The 22551-nt window shown below is 43.4% G+C and overlaps 1 protein-coding gene across 1 annotated transcript; it reads right to left on the reverse strand.

The window, feature by feature from the left end:
* Positions 1 to 10290: 10290 nt before the first annotated feature.
* On the reverse strand, positions 10291 to 22168 carry GCSAM (germinal center associated signaling and motility). The gene is made up of 6 exons (XM_066241156.1): positions 22033 to 22168; positions 18582 to 18650; positions 15939 to 15992; positions 14554 to 14600; positions 12853 to 12881; positions 10291 to 11966 (listed from the first exon to the last, which is right to left on the reverse strand). The coding sequence occupies exons 1-6, from the start codon at positions 22059 to 22061 to the stop codon at positions 11652 to 11654; spliced, it is 543 nt and encodes a 180-aa protein (XP_066097253.1). The 5' UTR covers positions 22062 to 22168; the 3' UTR covers positions 10291 to 11651.
* Between the last annotated feature and the right edge of the window lie 383 nt (positions 22169 to 22551).

A 22551-nucleotide genomic window follows, 5' to 3' on the forward strand; every position in this document is an offset into this window, starting at 1 on the left:
GCCAGGAGCCGCCATCGTGGCCATTCACATGCAGGTTCTCATTGGACTCGGGCTGATGGCGGAGTCGGAGGATGGTGGGCCATTCTGTTTATTGGTGTCTCACCAAGACAAGCAAGCCACAAGAAAGCAGAAAACCTGCTTTTCCCATGAAGGGCAAGGGAGCAGGGAGGCCCCTGCAATGGTGATAGCAGGAACCGAGAGAGCAAGCCCCCGATCTGTCCCCATTTTATAGTGTAGAAATCAAAACCTTTAATCCAATATACAAATAAGGAAGTCTCTGATACAAAGTCACCTATCTGAGTCATAAATGGGATTCCTCATAAGAGTACACCACCCACATCATGCAACAGCCAAGGGTGTGGGGAAAAGCTTAGTCTTAAAACTAAGCCTCAGGCTATAACGATTCTGACTGCTTACAGCCTGTCTCCCACACATAATGCAAACTATAAGCGAGCAAACATATATATCAATTTACAAACTTATTTGACCAACAACCATTTACAAGAACTTTTTTTAAAATGGAGGAAAAACCTATGACTCCTTCCTGTGTAAAGAGGTGAGAGAAGGGACATCTGTCCTGCATGAGATGCAGTGACCACGCTGCTGAGATGTCCCTGGTCTTGATTTTATGAGCCCCCTTGTAAGGCTAGTAGCCACGGCCATCATCACAGCCACCTGGCCCGTGCAGATTCGCATTTCATTTGGACAGATAGTAATTAAACAATGGAGCCAAGAACTGGTGGGCCATTAGCTTTAATCCTAGCTTGTACCCAGCAGAGAAGAAATACACACAGTGGGAAAACACTTCCCTTTCCATTCAGAGCTCCCAAAGCCACTGGCGTATCCAAGTTTCCTAGAATCAAAGGTTTCTAGGTCACCAGCCTTATTCACCTCTGTTCCCCACTCCTTCTCTTTGCACAAACTCTGCACAATCTGGCTTCTCCTTCAGCACTCTGCCATCTTGGCTGCTTCTCCTGGCCTCCTCCATGTGGCCTTTCTCTGCTTTCCTTTCTCAGCTGTCTCCTCTAATGCTAATCTCAGGAACGTAGAGAGGACCAGCTCCTGGTCTGCCCCATTTTATAGTGTAGAAATCAAAACCTTTAATCCAATATACAAACAAGGAAGTCTCTGATACAAAGTCACTTATCTGAGGCATAATGGGATTCCTCATGAGAGTGCACCACCCCACATCATGCAATCAGTCAAGGGTGTGGGGAAAAACTTAGTTTTAAAACTAAGCCTTAGGCTATAACCACCCTGCCTGCTTACAGCCTGTCCCCCACACCCAATGCAAACTATAAGTGAGCAAACATATATGTCATATTTACAAACTTATTTGACCAACACTGTTAAAGAACAAAGGCAGGGGAAGATGGGGTTCTATCAGGCAGATGACCTCACTAGTGCTGACCAGAAAGGTCAGGCTGATTCGTTTTTGGCCCTTTCTGAGAAACGTTGACATCGCAAGTGCTTAGTCAGGCAGTAAGTCTTGGTGGGGCTTAGCAAAAGTGACTTCATTTGGATTTGTCAGTTTCTTTTTAACACTACAAAAGTTTTCTTACTTGTACTGAGAACTTTTAGGGTCTACCCTGTTGGGTGTTAGATTCAGGGAGTACTGACATGCTGGGGCTGCCAAGAGTGTACAAGGTCCCTGTGACGCTGAGAACAAAGAGTTCAGCAACATCCTGCATTGAGTCAGAGACCCTTATCAGAAGTTTATGTTTGAAATTCTCCACTGAGCAATACCTCCCCCCCGTAACTGCGCACCACCTCCCTAGCCAATAGCTAACAGCCACATCAGCTTCTGTATGATGGGTGCTCATCCTAGATAACCACCCTATAAAAAGGAGCCATTTTAGAAGCTCGTGGCTGCAGTGCTCCAGTCTCTTCGGAGGCGTGGGTTGCCTGCAGTCCCTGTGCAGGTTTGGGGGGCTGCAGTGTTCCCCTGTGTGGGTTACCTGCATCCCTGCGCAAGTTTAGGGGGCTGCAGTGTTCCCCTGTGTGGGTTACCTGCATCCCTGCGCAAGTTTAGGGGGCTGCAGTGTTCCCCTGTGTGGGTTACCTGCAGTCCCTGCGCAGGTTTGGGGGGGCTGCAGTGCTCCCTTGTGTGGGTTGCCTGCAGTCCCTGCGCAGGTTTGCAATAAAACTTATAAAACTTACATTGGGTCTGCTGTGGCCTATCTCGCTGGGATGTAACATTGGGCAGATAAGTTTGAAAAATTTGTGTTATTTGATTTTGCTCACTTTTATTGTTAAAAAAGGCACTGCCAGATGAAACTGATAATTACCTTCCTGCTCGGGAAGGGGCTTTGTTATGCTAATATGTGCTGGAGGAGTTTTAAGAAGAAGAAGAAGGAAGTAGGAAGGAGGCCATGTTTTTGCAGAGAAGCAGCTAAGATGGCAGGGTGCTGAAGGAGAAACCAGTTTGTGCAGAGTTTGTGCAGAAAGAAGGAGATGGGGAACAGAGATGAATAAAGCTAGTGGGGCCTTTGATTCTGGGAGAACCGGGAGAAAGTCAGTGACTTTGGGAGCTCTGAATGAAAAGAGAAGTGTTTTCCCACTGTGTGTATTTACTTGCTGGCTGGGTGCGAGGCTAGAATAAAGGAATCGTCCAGCAGTTTTCAGCTCTGCTGTTTCTCTACTGTCTGCCCGAATCTAATGAGAACCTGCATGTACCTGGCGGCTGTGATGGCGGTGGCGATTACTGGGTTTACATACCCTCTTAACCACCTTCAGTGTACTGTATCGCAGTGTTAGCTATAGTAATTGTGCTGTACGTTATGTCCCCAGAACTTATTTATCTAATAACAAAGTTTGTACTTCTTAACCACCTTCACCCAAATTCCTCCCCCAAACACATACCCAACCACCATTTGCTCTTTTTCTTTCTTCATCTTCTTTTTTTTTTTAGATTCCACATATACCATATTTCACCATGTATAATAAGATGCACCATTTTTTGAAAATATTGTGGTCCAAAAACTGGGTGCATCTTATACAGTGGTTGTAGATTTTTTTTACTTGCATTTCCCACTATTTCATGCTGCTTTTTGTGCTCATTGTTGAAGATAATTTTTCATTAGACACAGATGAGGACAAGCTACTGGGTGGGAGTTTTGACAGTAATGAGGAGTTGTATGAAGTTTATGATGAATAAAACTTGAGTTTAATAACTTTATGTAATACATTTTTTTTCAAAATTGGGGCCCCTAAATTAAGGTGCATCTTACACATGGAGTGCCTTATACATGGGAAAATACAGTAAGTGAGACCATGCAGTATTTGTCTTTATCTGACTGATTTCACTTAGCATAATACCCTCAAGGTTAAAGGAATTATTTTTAATGCATTGACCCCATCTCCCTCCCCTGTCTTTGAGCTCATTCACCTTATGTATGGGTGGGGCCCAGAGGAGATATCTGTTTTGCAGATGTAAAACAGTGGTTTATTTGGGTCTGTATGAGCTATTTTGGTTCTGGGTTGGCTATTTTGTGCTGATTTCTCACGGGTGAGGGAGTCAGCTAGTAGAGTAAGGAGCAGCAAAGGCAAAAACCGGATTTGTGTGAGAGAGAAGAGGAAAAAACTCTGGGAAGGGAGAGCAGTGAATCTTGTTCATACATTTTGGGGGTTAGCTGATGAGCCGGCTGCTGGCAGAGAAGCCAGTGTGAGTTCTGTTCTTGAAAGGAACCGGGGTAGCAAGGGAGAGCATTCTGATTGTTTATACTTTCTCCAGAGAACTTGGAGAGTTTAGCCAAAGAGCGCTAATTCTCATCAAGGGCAATTTTGTACCTCCCCACCCACCTCAGGGGTATTTGGCAATGTCTGGAGACTTTATTTTATTTTTTTGAGAGAGAGAGAGAGAAAGAGAATGATAGGAAGGGAGAGAGATGAGAGGCATTACTCTAGTTGTGTCACTTTAGTAGTTCATTGATTGCTTTTCATATGTGCTTTGACTGGGAGGCTCAGGGTGTGCCCGTGACCCCTTGCTCAAGCCAGTGACCTTGGTGGGCTTCAAACTGGTGATCATGGAATCATTTCGATGAACCCACGCTGAAGCCAGCAACACTGCACGTAAGCCAGATGAGTGCATGCTCAAGTCAACAATTTTGGGGTTTCAAACCTGGGTCCTCAGCATCTCAGGTCAATGCTCTATCCAATGCACCACCACCATTCAGGCTCTGGAGACATTTTTTAATTGTCACAGTTGGAAGTGTATGTTGGTGAGCCAGGGAATCTTCTTAAACATCTTACAGTCTTCCCTACCACAGGGAACTACCCAGCCCCAAATGTCAACTGTGCGTAGCCTGTGGTGGCATAAGTGTTCTCTGTGTAGTGTCCCCAGCTCCCTGCGTAGGGACCAACCCCTTCCCTCATCCGAGTTTCTCACGGTATGTTGTGCACCTTTTAAAAACTGAAATATTAGAGGTATTTTTACAGTGAGATTATGAAAAAAGACTGGATGTTAAAATGTACTCGGTATCCAAAAGGCCTTGTCAAATATTATTTATCATTAATTATACTATATATATATGTATGTATATATATGTATGAGCAAACAATGTGTTATTTGCCTTTTGTAAAAGATTCAGAGTTTTGTGTGTGTGTGTGTTCATTGAAGAGTAAAGGAGTTTACAAATATTCCAATTTTATATAAGTACATATTCAAACCAAATAAAGTCAAATTAAAACAGACATGTTTAAAATAAGCATTTATATTTTTTAATTTAGCATCTTTTGTCTGTATTTTCTTTTCAGATTGAACTGGTACAAGCCAGTCAGCATCCGACAGCAGTCATCCTCTGAGTCATGGGATGAAGAGAAGTCATTCAATTTTACAGAAAACACACTGCGAATGAATGTAGAAGTACTTGAAATGGCTAGAGGCCTGGACACGGTCCTTTTTCTCCTGATGGCACAGTTATGATGTCCAGCAACACAGCACCCCAGGGCTGCCCTGGTTCCACTCGTATAGAGGCAGAAAGCCAGCGGGACAGGGAAGACCTTGCACTTGAGCTCACTGCTATTCTTGAAGCACTAGCTGTCTCCACCCACATGCGGACACTTTCTCTTTAGTGCCAGGGTGGGCTTTTGGGCAGGACCCCTCCAACCTGTGCGGGGAGAGAGCACAGGGAAAGGAGGCAGCGGGTGAAAGAGAACTGAGCCAATGGCTCACTGAAACCTCCTCCTACTCATCATTATATTTAATCTACCTCTAAGCAAGCCTGTGAGAAAAAGGAGGGCACTTTGCAAGAGCAAAGCAGCACAGCTCTGCGTCTACTTTCGTGACCTATAGCTACATTTCTTAGCACACCAGCTGTAGGCAGGCACATCATGCAGTGTTACTGTGTTATCTATAGCTGCAGAAATAAGATGTGTATGATGTGCATGTGTATGTGTGTGGTTTTTTAATGTTTTCATTGATTTGAGAAAGAGGGTGGGGAAGAAGGGGAGAGAGAGAGAGAGAGAAATGCATCAACTTGTTCCACTTTGTTGTTGCATTTAGTTGAGGACTCACTGATTGCTTCTTGTGCCATGACCAAGGATCAAACCCACAACCTTGGTGCACCAGGGTGATGTTTGATCTACTGAGCAACCTGGCCAAGGCCAAGAGGTATATTTTTAACTATGTCACATCTTTTCATTGTTTCTGTGACTCGTGCATGGTTCCCTGTGAGTTTTGAGCACACTGCTTTCATTTGGGATAGTTTTTCCATGCGTATTTTCACAGCCTTCCCTCAGGGAATCAGTCAGACTCCGTACCATCTGCTACAGGCCCTCCTGTGGGACTCGGTGTCTTCAGGCACCGATTGTGGATCTCATCGAAGATGATTGGGAAACAAGAAGAACCACTCTGAACCAAACTGTTGGGAGCTTAATGCCAATTCTTCTGCAGCGTGGAGGGAGCATTAGTGACTGGATGGGTCATTTGCAGATATAGAATTGCCTGTCATGAGGGAACAGAATATTGGTTTTGTTGGGAAAGTTGTTGGCTGGAAATTTTCCAGGAGAAAGAATTTTGTGGTCCTATAATGAGAGCTCCCTTGCCCTAATATCTCAAGTTTGAATGGCCTTGGTGGAAGTTAGGATGAGAGCAGCTGTGTATGGAGATGTGTCTGAGTGTTGTCTCAAGTAGATTTGCCTTGAGCTCTTTAGGACCCAAGACTCTGGATAATGTGAACTTTATTTCTTATTTAAGTAGAAGATACATTTACCATAACTCAGTGTCTCATTTTGAGGATAGTTCCTCAAACTAGTGAAACAGGTGAATTATTCTTCTTCCTCTTTATCTTTTACACGTCAAGTGTAAACTTTAGTGTATTTGTACATTTCTAGAAAATAATGAAGAGCTTTAAAAGAAAAGGATTTAAAAATATTTACAATAAATTATTTTTGCCTCTGCATTGTCGCATTTACATTTTTTTCACTGGTGTTGACTCTCCAGGGCTGTGGTTTGAGCCAGTATTTGCTTTGCGGTAAACACTGTGGGAAGCGATCTTTTGGTTTCCCTGAGGACAGCTTCCCCTTCTGAGGGAATGAGACCGAGTGGAGTGGGCTGAGTTCTGCTCTGTGTTTCAGTGAGTGCAGGGCAAGTACTTTGATTCCCTTTCTCTTTCTGTCTCTTTAAAAAAATCAATAAAAGTTAAGCCCTGGCCCATTATCTCTGGAGTGCTGTCCGGGAGCATGGAAGTTGCCGGTTCAATTCCCCAGTCAGGGCACATACAGGAGCAGCTTGGTGTTCCGGTCTCTCTCCCTGCCTCTCTCAAAAAACAAAAACAAGAACAAAAACAAAAAAAACACAAAGCCTGGTCTTTTCTGAAAGCCCGTTAGCTATAGACAGAAGGGAGAAAGCCAGATCAGAGGAAACTGCTCCTCAACCCCAATACTTATTCAATTCTTCTTTGCCTTACAATTTAACTTAGCTCTGTAGACCTTTTAAAGGTGAGTTTTGCAAAAGGCTATAGGTGACACCAGTGAAGAAGACAATAATAAGAGAAAGAACTTCTGGTCTTATAGGGAGTCATGCTCTGCACAGATGAAACAAGAAACAACAAAAGAACAAGTCGGTTGTTAAAATTAAATAAAGACAAACTATAGGGTTGTGGGTGGTTAGGAAATGAATAGCCAGTATAGTTTAATTTGAAAAATTTTTGCCTGTGGAGTAGGACATAAACTGACCCTGAAGCAGTGGTGGAATTTCAATAAATGGGTTTGCCTTTTTTTGAGAGAGAGAGAGAGAGAGAGAGAGAGGGAGAAGCATCAACTCATTCCACTTTGTTGTACACCATCAATTGCTTCTCATACTTGCCCTGACTGAGGCTCAAATTGGCACACTCGGGGTTGAGCCAGTGACCCTGGCACTTGAGATGATGCTCTCTCCGATGTGCCATTGGCTGGGGCTCGGGTTTGCCTGTCTTTACGAGTGTTAGTGTCTTATTAGGACCAGGTGCACATTCTCTCCTTTCCCGTTTAGGTATTTAGATGTGGCCTCCAGACATAAACTTTTGCCTTATTCAGAGTCTGACCAGTGCTGAGACAAATGGGAGACATCTCTCTAAGTCTTCCCTTCTCTGCTCCCATTTCTGTTCATTGTTTTAAAATAAGTTAATTCACGCTACTACTGCATTTCTGTAGCTGCATCCAGAGACAACCTTTAATACTTTTCTTTATGGTTAGAGATCATCTACTCTTAGTGTCAGTAGGCAGTCCCCTCCTCTTATAGTTAAGAAATCTAGGTCTGGTGGGAGTAAAATCAGAGCTCCCCAGTTTTGGAGAGCAAAGCTCAGCCCACTGGGTGGTCACACACGTGTCATCTAGTGGCTTCCCACCCTGATGGGCGTCCCAGGGTCACGCTCAGTTCAGGTTTGGCTGATATCTGGGAATCCAGAAGGAGCAGAGGCGAAAGGGATGAGTTGAGAAGTGTGATCATCAGACTGTAAAAGACTCTCTGGGATTATGAGGACGCTCAGTCCTTCCCCACGTGTCTAGCAAAAGACGTCTCTGTAGGAAAGGGGCAGGTACTTATACCGACCCATTTAACAGTTGGCATAACTGAGATATGCTCAGATCAGTGGCTTTCAGGTTGCTTTCTGAACACTGACTTGGAAGAGAACACAGTCAGAGAAATGGAAACAATCTCCTATTCTCTGAAGGCTTCTGTGGAGTCCTGGGCCTCACCTTTTTCGTTCTGCCTATGCCCTTTCATTCCTGAGAATAGTTGTAGCACTTGTCACCCAAGGTCGTCCTCGTAACATCAGCATTGGACTTTATTTGTTGTCAACGGTAGATTTCCCTCACCTATCTTTGCCTTTTTCTTGTACCTCTCTTCTGTTCTAAATAAAATTTAGACTAGAAATCACTTAGAGATGCGAGTATAAACATCAAACGGAAACCACATGGCCTATAGTAACTTCATAAAATGTGCCTCTGGGAACTTGGGTTGTGTATAGTTTTGAGACGAGCATTGGGGAGGAGAGTTTTCTGATGTATTTGTGACTTGACCTAAGTTTTTTTTTTTAATTTTTATTTTATTTTATTTATTCATTTTAGAGAGGAGAGAGAGAGAGGAGAGAGAGAGAGAGAAGGGGGGAGGAGCTGGAAGCATCAACTCCCATATGTGCCTTGACCAGGCAAGCCTAGGGTTTTGAACTGGCAACCTCAGCATTTCCAGGTCGACGCTTTATCCACTGTGCCACCACAGGCCAGGCTTGACCTAAGTTTTTAAAAAAATCAAGAACAGAAATTCTTTAAATAAAGGATTGTATCCCCAAGCCCTTGAAATTGTGTACAAATATTGTGTGTATGTGTTTTCTCTGAAGAGGGTGCAACAGTTTTTACCAGAAATCCCGAAATTATATATATATATATATATATATATATAAAAGATCAGCATTATATACAGACATTGTAGGTTTTTCAAAGTGCTCCTAAAGGGCTCTCTTGCTCAAAAATAATTTCCTTTCATAATCCCTGAAATTTCATTATAGAAACAACTTTCTTTGGTTAAGCATTTATACATAATGCATTGCTGATAGGTGGCATATATTATTTCAGACAGGTGATACTTTCATGGGATAAGAGTCAAACAAATATAACTTAATGTGTTGTAGGAAGAATATTTGAACCCATCAGCTTCCACAGTAGTTCAATATCCAAGGGGAAAATTTGGGCATAAACCCGGGAATTCCGTGTCTCTGCCTGCTGGAAGAGTGGGGGGTGACACGGGGTGACCTGGACCACCCAGCACATCAGCACGTGGCTTTCTGCATACATCATAAAGGTTTTTTGTTTCCCTTGGCTCTTTGATATCACTTACTCAGGGTCTGTGATACATGATTTGCGTATTATTAGATGTCATCCTCCTGTTTGTAAGTGAAAAGGCTGAGCCTCCAAGTTACACGCTCAAGATCACAGAGGAAGGAAGAGATAGAACCAGGATTTAAATAGTTTATTATCTGACCCTAGAGTCTACACTCTGTGCTCTAAGAATACTGTACTTCTGTACAGTATTCCCGGCCACCACCCACGTTGTCTTTTGAACTTCTGTGAATCTTGGCCAAGGGTTCAAGTTAGGGTTCCATGTGAAAGAATTCTTCAAAAAAATAGGAATTCAGCAGAGGGTAAGATACTAAGATATGATTGCCTTTTTAGCTGAAGATCATCCACTGGCTGAAGTGTCAGCGAACCTGTGTTGTCACATCCAACCTCAAGCCACTGGATTCATCCTAACTGGACACTTAGAGCATTTTTTTTTTTTTTTTTTTTTTACAGAGACAGAGAGAGAGAGTCAGAGAGAGGGATAGATAGGGACAGACAGACAGGGACAAAGACAGATGAGAAACATTAATCATCAGTTTTTCATTGCGACATCTTGGTTGTTCATTGATTGCTTTCTCATATGTGCCTTGACCGTGGGCCTTCAGCAGACCAAATAACCCCTTGCTTAAGCCAGTGAGGGTCCAAGCTGGTGAGCTTTGCTCAAACCAGATAAGCCTGTGCTCAAGCTGGCGACCCCCAGGGTCTCGAACCTGGGTCCTCCACATCCCAGTCCGATGCTCTATCCACTGCACCACTGCCTGGTCAGGCACACTTAGAGCATTTTAAGTAACAAGATTATTTAACTTTGGTGAGTTTGGAAAATAAAACAATAATTAAACACATAATACGTTTACTGCCTGTCTTAACAAATTTCTTCTTACTTTAAAATCCCTAAAATTAAGACAATGGCTATGAGTTAAAAACAGGAAGTTGAGAACACATGTGAATATAGAAACAGTCTAATTTATTCATTGTTATTGGGCTCACTCATCTAATTTGTGGTTTAATATTTCTATACCACTTTATTGGTATCAGCTTTTATGAATTACATCAATAAATACCCAAGCACATTTCTGTTTAATTTATCTCAATTTTGCTTGTTTAGGGAAGAGGTCTATAAACTTTTTTTTAAGGGCTAAAAATAAATATTTTTTATTTTTCTTCCCCAGGACCAACAGTATGTATCACAACTATTTAACATTATATAAACAAATGGTTGTGTTGTTCCAATAATATTTTATCTACAAAACAGGCAGTCGACCAAATTATGACCATGGGTCATAATTTGATGACCACTGTTTTAAGGAATATACATAATTATAGAAACACTGAAGAAAAACTGAGGGAAAATAAATAATTAGAGCATATATAGAAGAACTCATTATAGAAGGAGTAGGTATTTTTGTTATTTTTCCCACTGGACACTTAATTCATATTTTATACATGACATAGTATTTAATACAGACATGTAGCATAGAGTAGAGCCTCATCTATGTAGTACATTGAGAACACTGAACTAGAAGCCAGGAAATCAGGCTCCAGATAAAGTTCTGTCACTAACTTGCAATGTTACATTGGGCTAATGGGTACAAAAATGATAGTGGGATTAGATGATCTCCAAAGATCATCCTACTCTAACATCAACTGATGCTATGATTTTCTTACTAAGATTTAAATGCAAAGCTAAGAAATATATATAGGCTAAAGTTATATAAAAAGTACATAAAATTTTGGCTTGGGACTTACTGATTCAACCCATGTAACCGACCAAACCACCAGGGCCAGAAAGTCACAGCACACTATGCAAGGGACACCACTTAGGGGCCTGGAGTGGGAGGAACACACAGGTGCCCACCCGGAAGGCTATGAGTGATGAGTTGGGCCCACAAACACATGTGGAGTGAGCTGACTCCTCCTTGGGTACACTTACTATGATGGGTAAGGATTCCTTGTGACTTCAGAGATAACTGTGTAGACATTTTATGAGCCTAGACAGAAGAGCAGAGCTCTTTGTGATCTGCATAGTGTGGGGAGCCAGGGAGCCGCTCCTGCCCCTGAGCACAGCAGCCCACTTCCAAAGCTACTCAGAACCAAATATGGCCGCTCCCTTCTCAATGAGTGGTGTTTAGGATAGTTGGTTGATTTTGGGGTATTGACTATTGAGAAGTATCTAAGAAGCCCTGTGGTTTGTAAACCATGTTCTACTGAGACCCCTGTAAAAAAGGGCTGGTGTGTGTGTGTGTGTCTGTGTCTGTGTGTGATGAGAGAAGCAGAGACTTCCTCTACCCCCAGCTTTTATTTGCTGGTGTGAAACACACATTGGTCCAATTGTTCTGTTATAAATGGGAAAACTGAGCCTCAGAAGAGGGTATAAGTGGACAGGGCTGTTGCAGGGTGTGAGAGGAGATTCTACTGGGCATGAGAAGTTCATAGTGATCTTCCGGGGAAGGTGGATGCTGAGGGGTGGAATGCACATGGAGAAGTGAGTACTCAGCCTCGCTTCCTCCCAATGGCTCTCTGGGCCTCTCAGCCTGGGGGGCAACATTCTCATAGAGCTCCTCAGTAGAGTTCCCTGATGGCCTTCTCCCAAGGACGCTGTGATTGACGAGGGCGTAGCACAGCTGCTCTGCGGAGCTCTGGTTAGCATTCTCCTGCTGGTCAAAGGAGACCATCATCAAGACTTGGCCCCTTGTCGTTCTCTTTGCACTTTAGTCACAACATAAACTCGACCATGGGCAAAGTCTGTCTTCCACAGACCACGTCCCCTCCATCCCTTGGCCTTTTTCCTAAATGGCTGCCCCTACCCCAACACCTAGCTCAGGCAGCCAGAGGGCTCCTGCTGCCTAGAGTTTTCAGCCCACGCAGGCACATGCTCTCTGCCCTGGGTTCCAGAGTGACCTCTGACCATTCCATGTAATTCTCAGAAAGTCCATTCTCTTAAAAGATAACACTGTGATAATTCCTGCATATGACTGGGTGGGTGATATTTAGCCACCCATTCTAGAGCTATCTGCATCAATATAAAGGAAAACAATGCAAGAGAAGGTCTCATTCAGTGAAACTTCAGAAGATTAAAAGCAAAGCAGCAAAGCACACAGGAAAAGAGCATGGATTTGGGAGTGAGGCGTGGTTCTGAATCAGGCTTCTGCCATCTTGAAAACTGTCTGGCTTTGGGGAATTTTACTTAATCTCTCAGTTTTCTCCCCTGTAAAATGGAGAAAATAATAGCAACAATCTACCAATCCTTAAGGGTTGTTGTGAGAGTTATGAGAGACGGTGCACACAAAGTGCTCAGCACACTGCCTGGCAAAAATGAAGTGCTCAATAAATATCAATATTAGTTTCTTCAATAAATAGTACAACTAAGGTCGCTGCTGCTTCTGCCACCAGGCATGCATATGTCCCTGGGCTTATGAGCATGAGCACCTATTCTTTCATGGTAGAGTCAGAAGAGGTCTTGCAGGCCAACTTCTGCCGTCTGGGTGTCTACATTTCTACCACTAACTCAGTAAAAAGGCTTAGAGATGTTCACGTTACCTGGCTGGTAGCAGATGATGTTCCTCCACCTGGAGAAAGAAAATACACTCAATGAATAACAGCTCATGGGGAGATTGATGGGGGACTGGGATACAAGCAACCAGAGAGCCAAGGAACAGCTCTTATCAGGCTGCCCTGACCTACAGCACGTCCTTGGGGAATGGCACGGCCATCCAAACAAGACACATCCAGAGCTGTGCTCCAGCCGAGAGACTGGGTGGAGGGTGACATATTCAGTGGGTTTTCAGTTAGGATCTAACACTTCCCTCCTCTCTCCTTCCTTACACAAAATTCATTGCATACCTGCTCTGGTGTTGATGAGACAAAGAATCAGAAACAGTTCCTGTACTTAAGGGGCTGCAGGCTAGCACAGGAGGCAGACAAGGGCCTAAGAAAGAGCCATGGTGCAGGGGAGGGTTGTAGTTTTTTACTGTAGCTCACAGGGGGGAGTGGTAGTGTGGGGGGCTGGTGCTCACGGAAAGTTTTGCAGGGGAGGAAACTCTTAAGTTGAGCATTCCCACTCCTGAACCTGCTGGCAGATACAAACACAAGCAGGCCAATTTTTCTTAAAAGATTAGTTTACTTAAAAGCCATGGGCTCTGGCCATTCAACAAAGAGGCACGCAATACACTTTCTACTCCCTTACAAACACACCAGCTCAATCAGGGAATCAGAGCTTTCACAGGAAGTCTCATGATTGCACCTTGTACAGGAGGTGGGTGAGCGCATGTGAGCCACCTGATCCTCCGTGTGTGGATTTCCTTTCCTGCAGACTGACACCCCAGATGCTCACATCTCCGTAGAGCCCCATGGCCACCTAGGACTCCTCTGATCATCACCATAGACAAAGGGTTGTGAGCTTCAGCAGATGAGGTCTTCTTTCTACCATATTTTGTTCTGATGCATATTAGGATTTCCTAGGAACTATAGTACCCCCGGCTGAAATGGCCAGAGGTGGAAGGGCTGTATTTTTCATTCACACACCTTGTAGGGTTAATTTCTAAGATCCAGAGTGAATGAACTAGGCTGTCCTCTTAAATCTTGGAGGGCAAAGGCAGTGGCTTGTCTGCAGGCCTATACTTTCTTATTCTCTTTTTCATTGGTGATACCAGTCACCACCTTCTCAGATTCTTCTCTCTCCCTGACTTCAGCCCTGTTCTGTCTCCAGAGACCATTCATTGTGTTAGCCCCCGAGTGGCCTTCTACCACCTGCTTTCGCCACTCGCCACCACTATTTATTCTCCGCACAGCAGCCTGGGTGATGTCTTCAATGCAGATGGGAGTGTACCTGCCCTTTGTACAAAGCTCTTCAGTACCTTCTGCAATGTCTCAAGACATAAGCCCCATTCCTAAACTTGACCACCAGGCCCTGCCCCTCCTCTGTGTTCTCTGCCCAAGCCAGCCTTCTTGCTGCTCCTTCTGAGTGCCTCAGGCCTCCACCTTCCGCGTTTACTGGTCCCAATTAACTGCTTAGGCCAACCTCAGGGACTCATGGAAGGACATAGCGACCAATAAGCCTATCCCTGGTTCAGTGAGCTCACAGTCTAAGGGGGAATGGGAGACATGCAATCAGGCAAAAAGCAGCAAAATGTGTGTGTTTTATACAGAAATATGTCCAAGGAACTCTGGGAACAAAGAGAAGGGGCAGTTTGGACATGTCAGTCTATCAAAAGTGAAAATGATGTGAAAGCAATAACTTACCTTTTGGGGGGAAATCTTGCCTGGCTTTAAAAATGTGTGTTTTATTCCTGTAAAAGAAAAGGGAAGTAAATTGGTTGTTTCTGTATTCAAAATGATATTCCCTATAAAAGCTTATTTTTCACTTTTTCATTTGTTAGAGTTATAAGCCTTTTATAACAGCTCCTTTAACATAGAGAAATAAGATAGAAAAAAAGCAAAAGTAAAAGAGACCAACCAGAATCTACTTCTTTTTTTATACTTTATTGATTTTAATTTATTGTGTTTACATAGATTCAAGTGCCCACTGAATATATCTCCCCACCCCCATATTCCCCTCAACATCCCTCCCCCACCTCCCCCAAATGCCCTCCAGGATTTGCTGTCCTGCTCTCTATAATGCTGTGTTATGTATAAAATATATATAATTTCATTCATCTCTTTCACGTCTCTGATCCATCCTCTCATCCCCTTTCCCTCTGACTGCTTTCCCTCTGGTCCCTTTGATCCCGCCTCTGCCTCGGTTCTGTTCCTCAGATCTCATTGTTCATTGGATTCCTCAAATGAGTGAAGTCTCCCTTCTTCTCTCTTCTCCCTTTTCTAAGACTGACATGAAATTGAGTTACAGATGAAGAATTATGGTGATGTTATACGTAACATTTTTGGAGATTTTTTTCTGACAAAATATTACATAATTTCTTTCATATGATGTGAGTTAAGGAGCCAGGGTTATTTCCAATCCCAAGCCTAACCCCAATCTCTGATCTCCAAACACACAAGCAAACAGATGCGTCCCATATGCTTCTTATGATTATATGTCCCAGAGGTAATTACACTATATAGTTGACCGCCTGAGAAAAACACAATATATATATATATGTAACAGAAGCTCGTTATCATCTCAGGAGTCAAGAACACCTGCTCTAAGGAGAACGACCGTATGTCTTGGTTTGCTATGATAGTTTAGTTAATGTCATTACCAATCACTCAGTGACTCTTAGCTACTTTTACATCCCTTTCACTCTCAAAGGTTTCCCAATTTTGATAAATTATACGATCACCCTAGTTACAAATTTCCTGTGCAAGGGTCAGAAAGGTGTGCTTATGTGCATGGAGAGTCTGGGTGTTGCAGTAGAGTAAGGGGTCTTCCTCTGCACTGATAGCCAGTTTCATCCCTGCTCCTGAGGCTTTCCCGTTGGAGGTGCACATAGCACCCGTGAGACTATGGTTCCTGTTTTTCGGCAAACTTGAGGCATCGCTTCCCTGACTGCCTCCCAGACGACTGTCGGGGCTAGCGGCAGGTTTCTGTTGTGGCCACAGGCAGCAGGGAGTGCCCAGATAACTTAGAGCAAATACCACTCTGAAACCACACTTAAGGAAATAACTCCTGAAAGCAATACTCCACTCACCGCGGAAGGCAGAAACACCCTTCGGCATTGTGGCAGTCCCAGCATCTAAAACAGCTGAGAAAGAACACAGATCACCAGGTAGGTTTCGGCAGCTTGGTTAGGCTGACTCTCTCCCCTTTGCCATTGCCATGAGAAGTCTTTTCTTTCCCCTCCATCAGAGTATTCATTCTAGGTGACTTGGACTCATCTGTCACGCTAGAATGTCTTCGTCCTTCCAGGACGTTAACTGGCTTGGAAATATGAAGGTGACACTATCAATTCCTAATCTGCTGTATTCTCTGAGAAAGGGAGGGGGCCAAGTAAATCCCTCCATCCCAGGGATTTACTTGGCCCCTTGTGATGAAGGACACAAGAGTTATCTCCAGGAAATCAAGGCATAAGAGTGTAACATTTTAGAAAATTCTTCCAAATACAGGTTAGGCAGTATTTGCACAGGATTCGACTGCACTCTGGATTTCTCCTACACCCACCACGTTACACCTGCCTGCTCCCTTGTCCGTGTCCCACCCCTGACCGTGAGCGTCACAAGGTTGGGTTCTCCTGCACCCACCACGTTACAACTGCCTGCTCCCTTGTCTGTGTCCCACCCCTGACCGTGAGCATCACAGGTTGGGTTCTCCTGCACCCACCACGTTACAACTGCCTGCTCCCTTGTCTGTGTCCCACCCCTGACCGTGAGCGTCACAGGTTGGGTTCTCCTGCACCCACCACGTTACAACTGCCTGCTCCCTTGTCTGTGTCCCACCCCTGACCGTGAGCGTCACAAGGTTGGGTTCTCCTACACCCACCACATTACAACTGCCTGCTCCCTTGCCTGTGTCCCACACCTGACCGTGAGCATCACAAGGTTGGGGGCCATATTTATCTGTTTAGTATGGTCTGCATCACCAACATATGCCATGGTGTCTGGCACATAGCAGCTGTATTTTAGGTAAATATTTGATAAATGAATAGTAGCTAAGAACAGAGCAGCTCTAACTGATCCAGAAGATCATCAATCTGCTCCCTTGGCCCCGAGGCATAGCGAGATAAACAGGGCTGTGTACTCTTTACGGAGGAAAGGCTCAGAATCTCCCTGCAGTTGGATATCTAGGCTGAAGTCTAAGGTACCCTTCTGGGCCTCTTTCTGAAAATGAGGTGTGGTCAAATCCTACATAGTTGAATGTAAACGCCCTTTATAAAGTATTGTATGTTCCAATAACACTATGTAAAAACATTTGGAAACACCACCTCAAAACATCTTTCCCTGTGAGCTTTCCCGGGGAGTTTCTTCAGAAAGGGCAGTGGAGGCAAGGCTGCTCTTGCATGACTTTGGCGAGGGGTGCCAGGGTGACTGACAGTTCTGACGGCCTCTAGGGTCAATGTACCATCAGAGCCTTTGGGTCTGAGAAATGTTGCTGTAGTTCTTCCTCCTCTTCAGGCTTTATATAAGGTTCTTTTAGCCATTTGTTTATATGTCCTGTTTCTGTGACTAAAGAAACAGCAGAAGAAAACCATCAAATCACACCAATGCTAAGAAATCAGGTTCTCTGAAGAGATATAGGAGTGAGGGAAAGGAGACAATCAATTTTGAGTTACTGGATCAATATCTTTGTACATCATAAGCCACAGTTTCTTAAAATATAAAATGAGGACACTTATACTGCTTACCTTCTGAAAGTCAAATAAAGTCAAATATGGGCTAAAGCTATTTTTAAACCCCACTCAAATTTTCTGCAATATATTCTTGCATTTCAAATAGGATGTTTGGGTTTGGGGTGGGTTCAGATAATCTTTGTGAAAGAAGCCAGACGAATCTCTGACAACCAGGCTAAGGACCAGCAATTCTGTCTCTTGCACAAAGCTTGCCTGGCTCCCAGTCTCCCCAATCTCTCCCTTGTTAGAATGCCCATGGTCCTTCTGGCCTGTTTTATCTTCTGGAGTATATGCATTAACATGTGCTCATTGATACCTCGTTAGCTTGCGGTGAAGAAACGCACATTCTTTGGGGTAGTCTCTGGGTCCCTAGCTCCTAAACCAGGATTTGGCTCAGTGGTTGCTTCTTAATTGATGTTCTTCTAAAACCTTTCCTTGAAACCATGGAGAAAGTACATGCAAGTCTACGGGCCACAGAACAGCTGGCTTTGCCACCCTTTGGGATTCTTGGAACCTGGGGCTCTGCTTTCATATTTTAGTGATCCCCGGCATTCAGAAGGCCCTGTTAGGATGGATTGGTGAGGAAGTCTTGGTTTAACAGCATTAAGGTAATCACAAGTGTTTTTCTCCACAAATTTCCCAACAATTGCAGTGATGTGGGGGATATTGTCACTTCAGAAGTAAAACCCCTTAGAGCTTAAAATGAAAAGGCCAGGATGGAATTTGAACACAAAGGTACTTGAGATAGACAAGCAAAGAGACAACAGAACATTGGAGTCCCATTTCTAGTTGTTACAGGTTACACTAAGCTTCCAGCAAAATGGCACATCTCTTGTCCAAAAGTTCAAAATGATTTTGTCTTCTGTCTTGTCTCCTCATTTACTATCATTACAACTGCTGCTGAGTCTAAACAGGGCCCTCTGTGGTGGGGTCTGTGATGTCCAGGGCCTGACTGACTTCACTCTTCCTGGGCAAAGGCTAGGAGAGGCTCAATGGGATTGCTCTCACCTGGGTGTTCCTGGCTTGAGGTTCTGATCTCTCAGATTCCAGGGTAGCTCCTGAGTGTTCTGCTGCCACCTAAAACTCAACAGACCAGGAATGAGATGTTTCCAAGATTCCCACTTCTCTTTATGATTTTTCCTGCTTTCCTTAGTTCTGCTATGTGTGTCAGAACCCCAGATCACTGTGGCTTCCCCTTGTTGCCCTCACATCTTTTAATATGCCTTCCTAAAGAATATACCACAATCTGTGATCTAATGTTTTTTTCCATTGCCATAGAAATGGCTGCCTATGTTTTCAATGCAAAAACAATCTGAAATCATTTTTTCCCCAAATGTCCAGGAATCCCCATGATGACCCTGAGAATATCAGTGTCTAGACAGACCTATCTGCTTGGCGCAGTTTCAGGGACTCTACACAGGAAAGGAGAAGGGTACTGGCTTGGTCTCATGGAGATCTCCATCTTTCACAGAGAGCACCAACACAGAGAACACGGGATGTAAGAGGAAGAAAGCTTTAAATAAATAAATAAATTGTTTTATTATTTGGGTTAGGTTTCTGCATAACCAACTTTTCATTTGTTGGGAGTTGGGGTTATAAATAAAATAAAACTGGCCCTGGCCAGTTGGCTCAGTGGTAAAGTGTTGGCTTGGCGTGTGGAAGTCCCGGGTTCGATTCCTGACCAGGACACACAGGAGAAGTGCTCATCTGCTTCTCCACCCTTCCCCCTCTCCTTTCTCTCTATCTCCCCTGGCCCACCCTGAAGCCAAAGCTCCGTGGAGCAAAGTTGGCCCAGGTGCTGAGAATGGCTCCATGGCCTCCAACTCAGGCGTTAGAATGGCTCTGGTTGCAGCAGAGCAATGGCCCAGATGGGCTGAGCATCGCCCCCTGATGGGCATGCCAGGTGGATCCCGGATGGGTGCATGCAGGGGTCAGTCTGCCGCCCTTGCTTCTCACTTTGGAAAAGTACACACACACACACACACACACACACACACAAACTAACAATTAGTCACTACTTACTGTATGCTTTATACATATAGACATATATGCATATATACATATATGTAGTATACATAGTATACTACTTATTATACTATATACACTATATGTCTACTAATGAAATGTATATAATTTACATAACATACTCTTTCTATAATATATTACATTTAATCCCAGAATAAATTTATGATGTTATTATGATTCTATTTTTTTTACCAATGAAGAAACTTGAAGCCAAAAAATTAGACAACTTGTCTGAAGACTCCCATCCAGTAAATGAGAAAAAGTGGCTTTCCTTTTAGCATATTCCTACCTCTAAGATTCTGAGCTCCTCTCATGAAGGGGTAGGTGTCATTCTACCCAAAACCAAGGGAAATTTTCCTGGCTTTTGTAAAAATTTGATCTGGAAAGACATGGTGGGGGTGTGCTGATTGGATAATAACTAAAATCATTTGGAAATCAGGTCCAAGTAAATATAAGACTTGTGACTCTATTAAGGGAGACATTTTAAGTCAGCATGAGGATGAAGATGCTAGACCCACTTATTAACTATTTGGAAGACATATTTTTAACTGACACCATATATTGAAGTTATGGGGCTAAATCTGGAGCAATACACAACCATATGAAAGGAGAATATGAATTTGTCTTATCTTGGGGTGGGGAAAATTTTTAAGTACAAATTGGTATAAACAAAAAAGCATTCTAAATTTAATTCAATTGTGTTTAAAATATAATAAGAAAAACATAAAAAGTCTGGATGGTATAAGACACACAGACTAGAACAATATTTTTTGCTACATTTATGATAAAGGCTAACTTCTTCAAAGTACAAATAGATTTTACTACCAATAAAGCAAAGTAGACCAAAATCTAGGCCAAAAATAGGCTAAAAGTACTACTCTCTCATATGAAGAAGTACAAATCCCTGAAAAAACACATTAACATAAAATAATGCACCTAACATTATCAATAATTATAACTGTGATTTACTAGTTTATTTCTTTCTTTATACTTTATGTATTTTCCAATTTTTTACATGTATTAATGTAAAATTTTTTTACCCCCACACCAAAGTTTTAAAAAACAAAATTACAAATGTGACGTCAATCATGACTTTCTCAGACATATCAACTCTGTATTATGTTTTATCTTTCTTCTCAACAGTTAATTCTTTATGGGTCCAGTCATTTTTTTTTTTAAATGAATTTTTTATTTTAATTTTATTTTATTTATTCATTTTAGAGAGGAGAGAGACAGAGAGAGAGAGAGACAGAGAGAGACAGGGGGAGGAGCTGGAAGCATCAACTCCCATATGTGCCTTGACCAGGCAAGCCCAGGGTTTCGAACTGGCGACCTCAGCATTTCCAGGTCGACGCTTTATCCACTGCACCACCACAGGTCAAGCGTGTCCAGTCATTTGTCCAACACTTATTGAGTGCCTTCTAGATGCCATAAACAATGCTAGGAAACAGGAATTCAAAGGTGAGTATAAGAAATAGTCTCTACATTTGAAGAACTCATATCTAGAAATAAAAATAGGGATTTATAATTTGATGGGAAAATGCTAGTTGCAGACTGACAAAAGACTGTGAGGATGTGGGACAGGAAGTCTCAGACAGCACTAACTGACACTCAGGGAGGGACAGGAGCTGGTCCACAAGCTTGTAAGGCCTTCTTTCAGCAGGTGGCATTTGGGGTCTTGTGTTCTGGCTCCCAGTAGCATGAACTGAGGAGGTGGGACCAGGGACATCAAGCATAATTCTATAGGCACCCTCTTCCACTCTGCTAGCTCATTTTCCCTAGACCATCTCACTTCGTACCACGGTGATCCCGGTACTAGGTGATACTAATTTTTACAACAGCTGCTTTGATGTTAATAAAGATGATGGTCCAAAACACCCCCAATATCTTCTAATAATTGAACCCTACACTGTATCAGGCACTACTCCAACATCACACACACTAGAACCCTCCAAGGTATGTATCAATATTACTACTCCATGAAGACACTGAGGTCCAGAAAAGTTAAGGCAAGTTCTCTACCAATTCCAATGACCTCTGCTTATCTGTTGCAGAAAGTGTGCCAGACAGGACCTCATAATGGCAGGAAGCTTGCTTTATATTTTAAACTTCGTGATTAAAAAGGTAGTGGTGGTTTTGAGCTTCTAGCGGTACACGAAGGGCTCAGGAGAGCATCGCTTGCTGGGCCTCAGAAAGTTGTCCCATTTTGCGGCGGGTGGGCCATTGCACAGGCCTCCCGTGATCAAGTCCTCCCCTCTCAGCTGTTCTCCACCAGCTGCGCACTGTGACTCTTGGGAGAAGGCCAACTCTATGAGGAATAAGCTTGGTGTCAGGCACATAGGAGCCATGTCAGTTCCTACTCAATTCCTAACCCCCATCCCCTGCCCAAAGCAGACCCATCACCTCTGGTCCCTCCAAGGGGGTCTGGACTCACCTGTTTCCCCTCAGCAGAGAGTTCCCCATTCTCTTAGACCTCTGGGTGCATTCCCCTTAGCCCGCTTTGTTCGCTGACAGGACAGCCCCTGACTCACAGGTGAGGCTGCGTTGCTCTGGCCACCAGTGAGAGAGAGCTAAAAGGAGAAGAGTGTCTCTCTGTGGAGGGAGGAGGAGCCCAGGGGAGGAGAGTCAGAGGTGCACACGTGCTTAACTTCCTAAAATATCAGCGCCTGAAAGAACCAGGCTATTTGGTTTAAACCAGAAGTCATTGGTCATCGAGAGCTTTGATCCCCTCGGGAAACCCCATCTACAATTACAGACAGACCACGCCGTTTTCCCCTCAGACACCTAAATTTATTAAACCACCTTGTAGCTTCGGAAAGTAAGAGGGGAAAATTTGATTTTAAAACAAGAGAAAACTTAAAAAACTTAAGTCATACCACAGACCAGTAGAAAATATTAGCAAAACATACATCAGATTTAAAAATTTTTTATTCAGAATATATAAAGAATTTTA

Source organism: Saccopteryx bilineata, chromosome 8, assembly GCF_036850765.1.
Source record: "Saccopteryx bilineata isolate mSacBil1 chromosome 8, mSacBil1_pri_phased_curated, whole genome shotgun sequence".
In the NCBI taxonomy this organism is placed as follows: Eukaryota; Metazoa; Chordata; class Mammalia; order Chiroptera; family Emballonuridae; genus Saccopteryx; species Saccopteryx bilineata.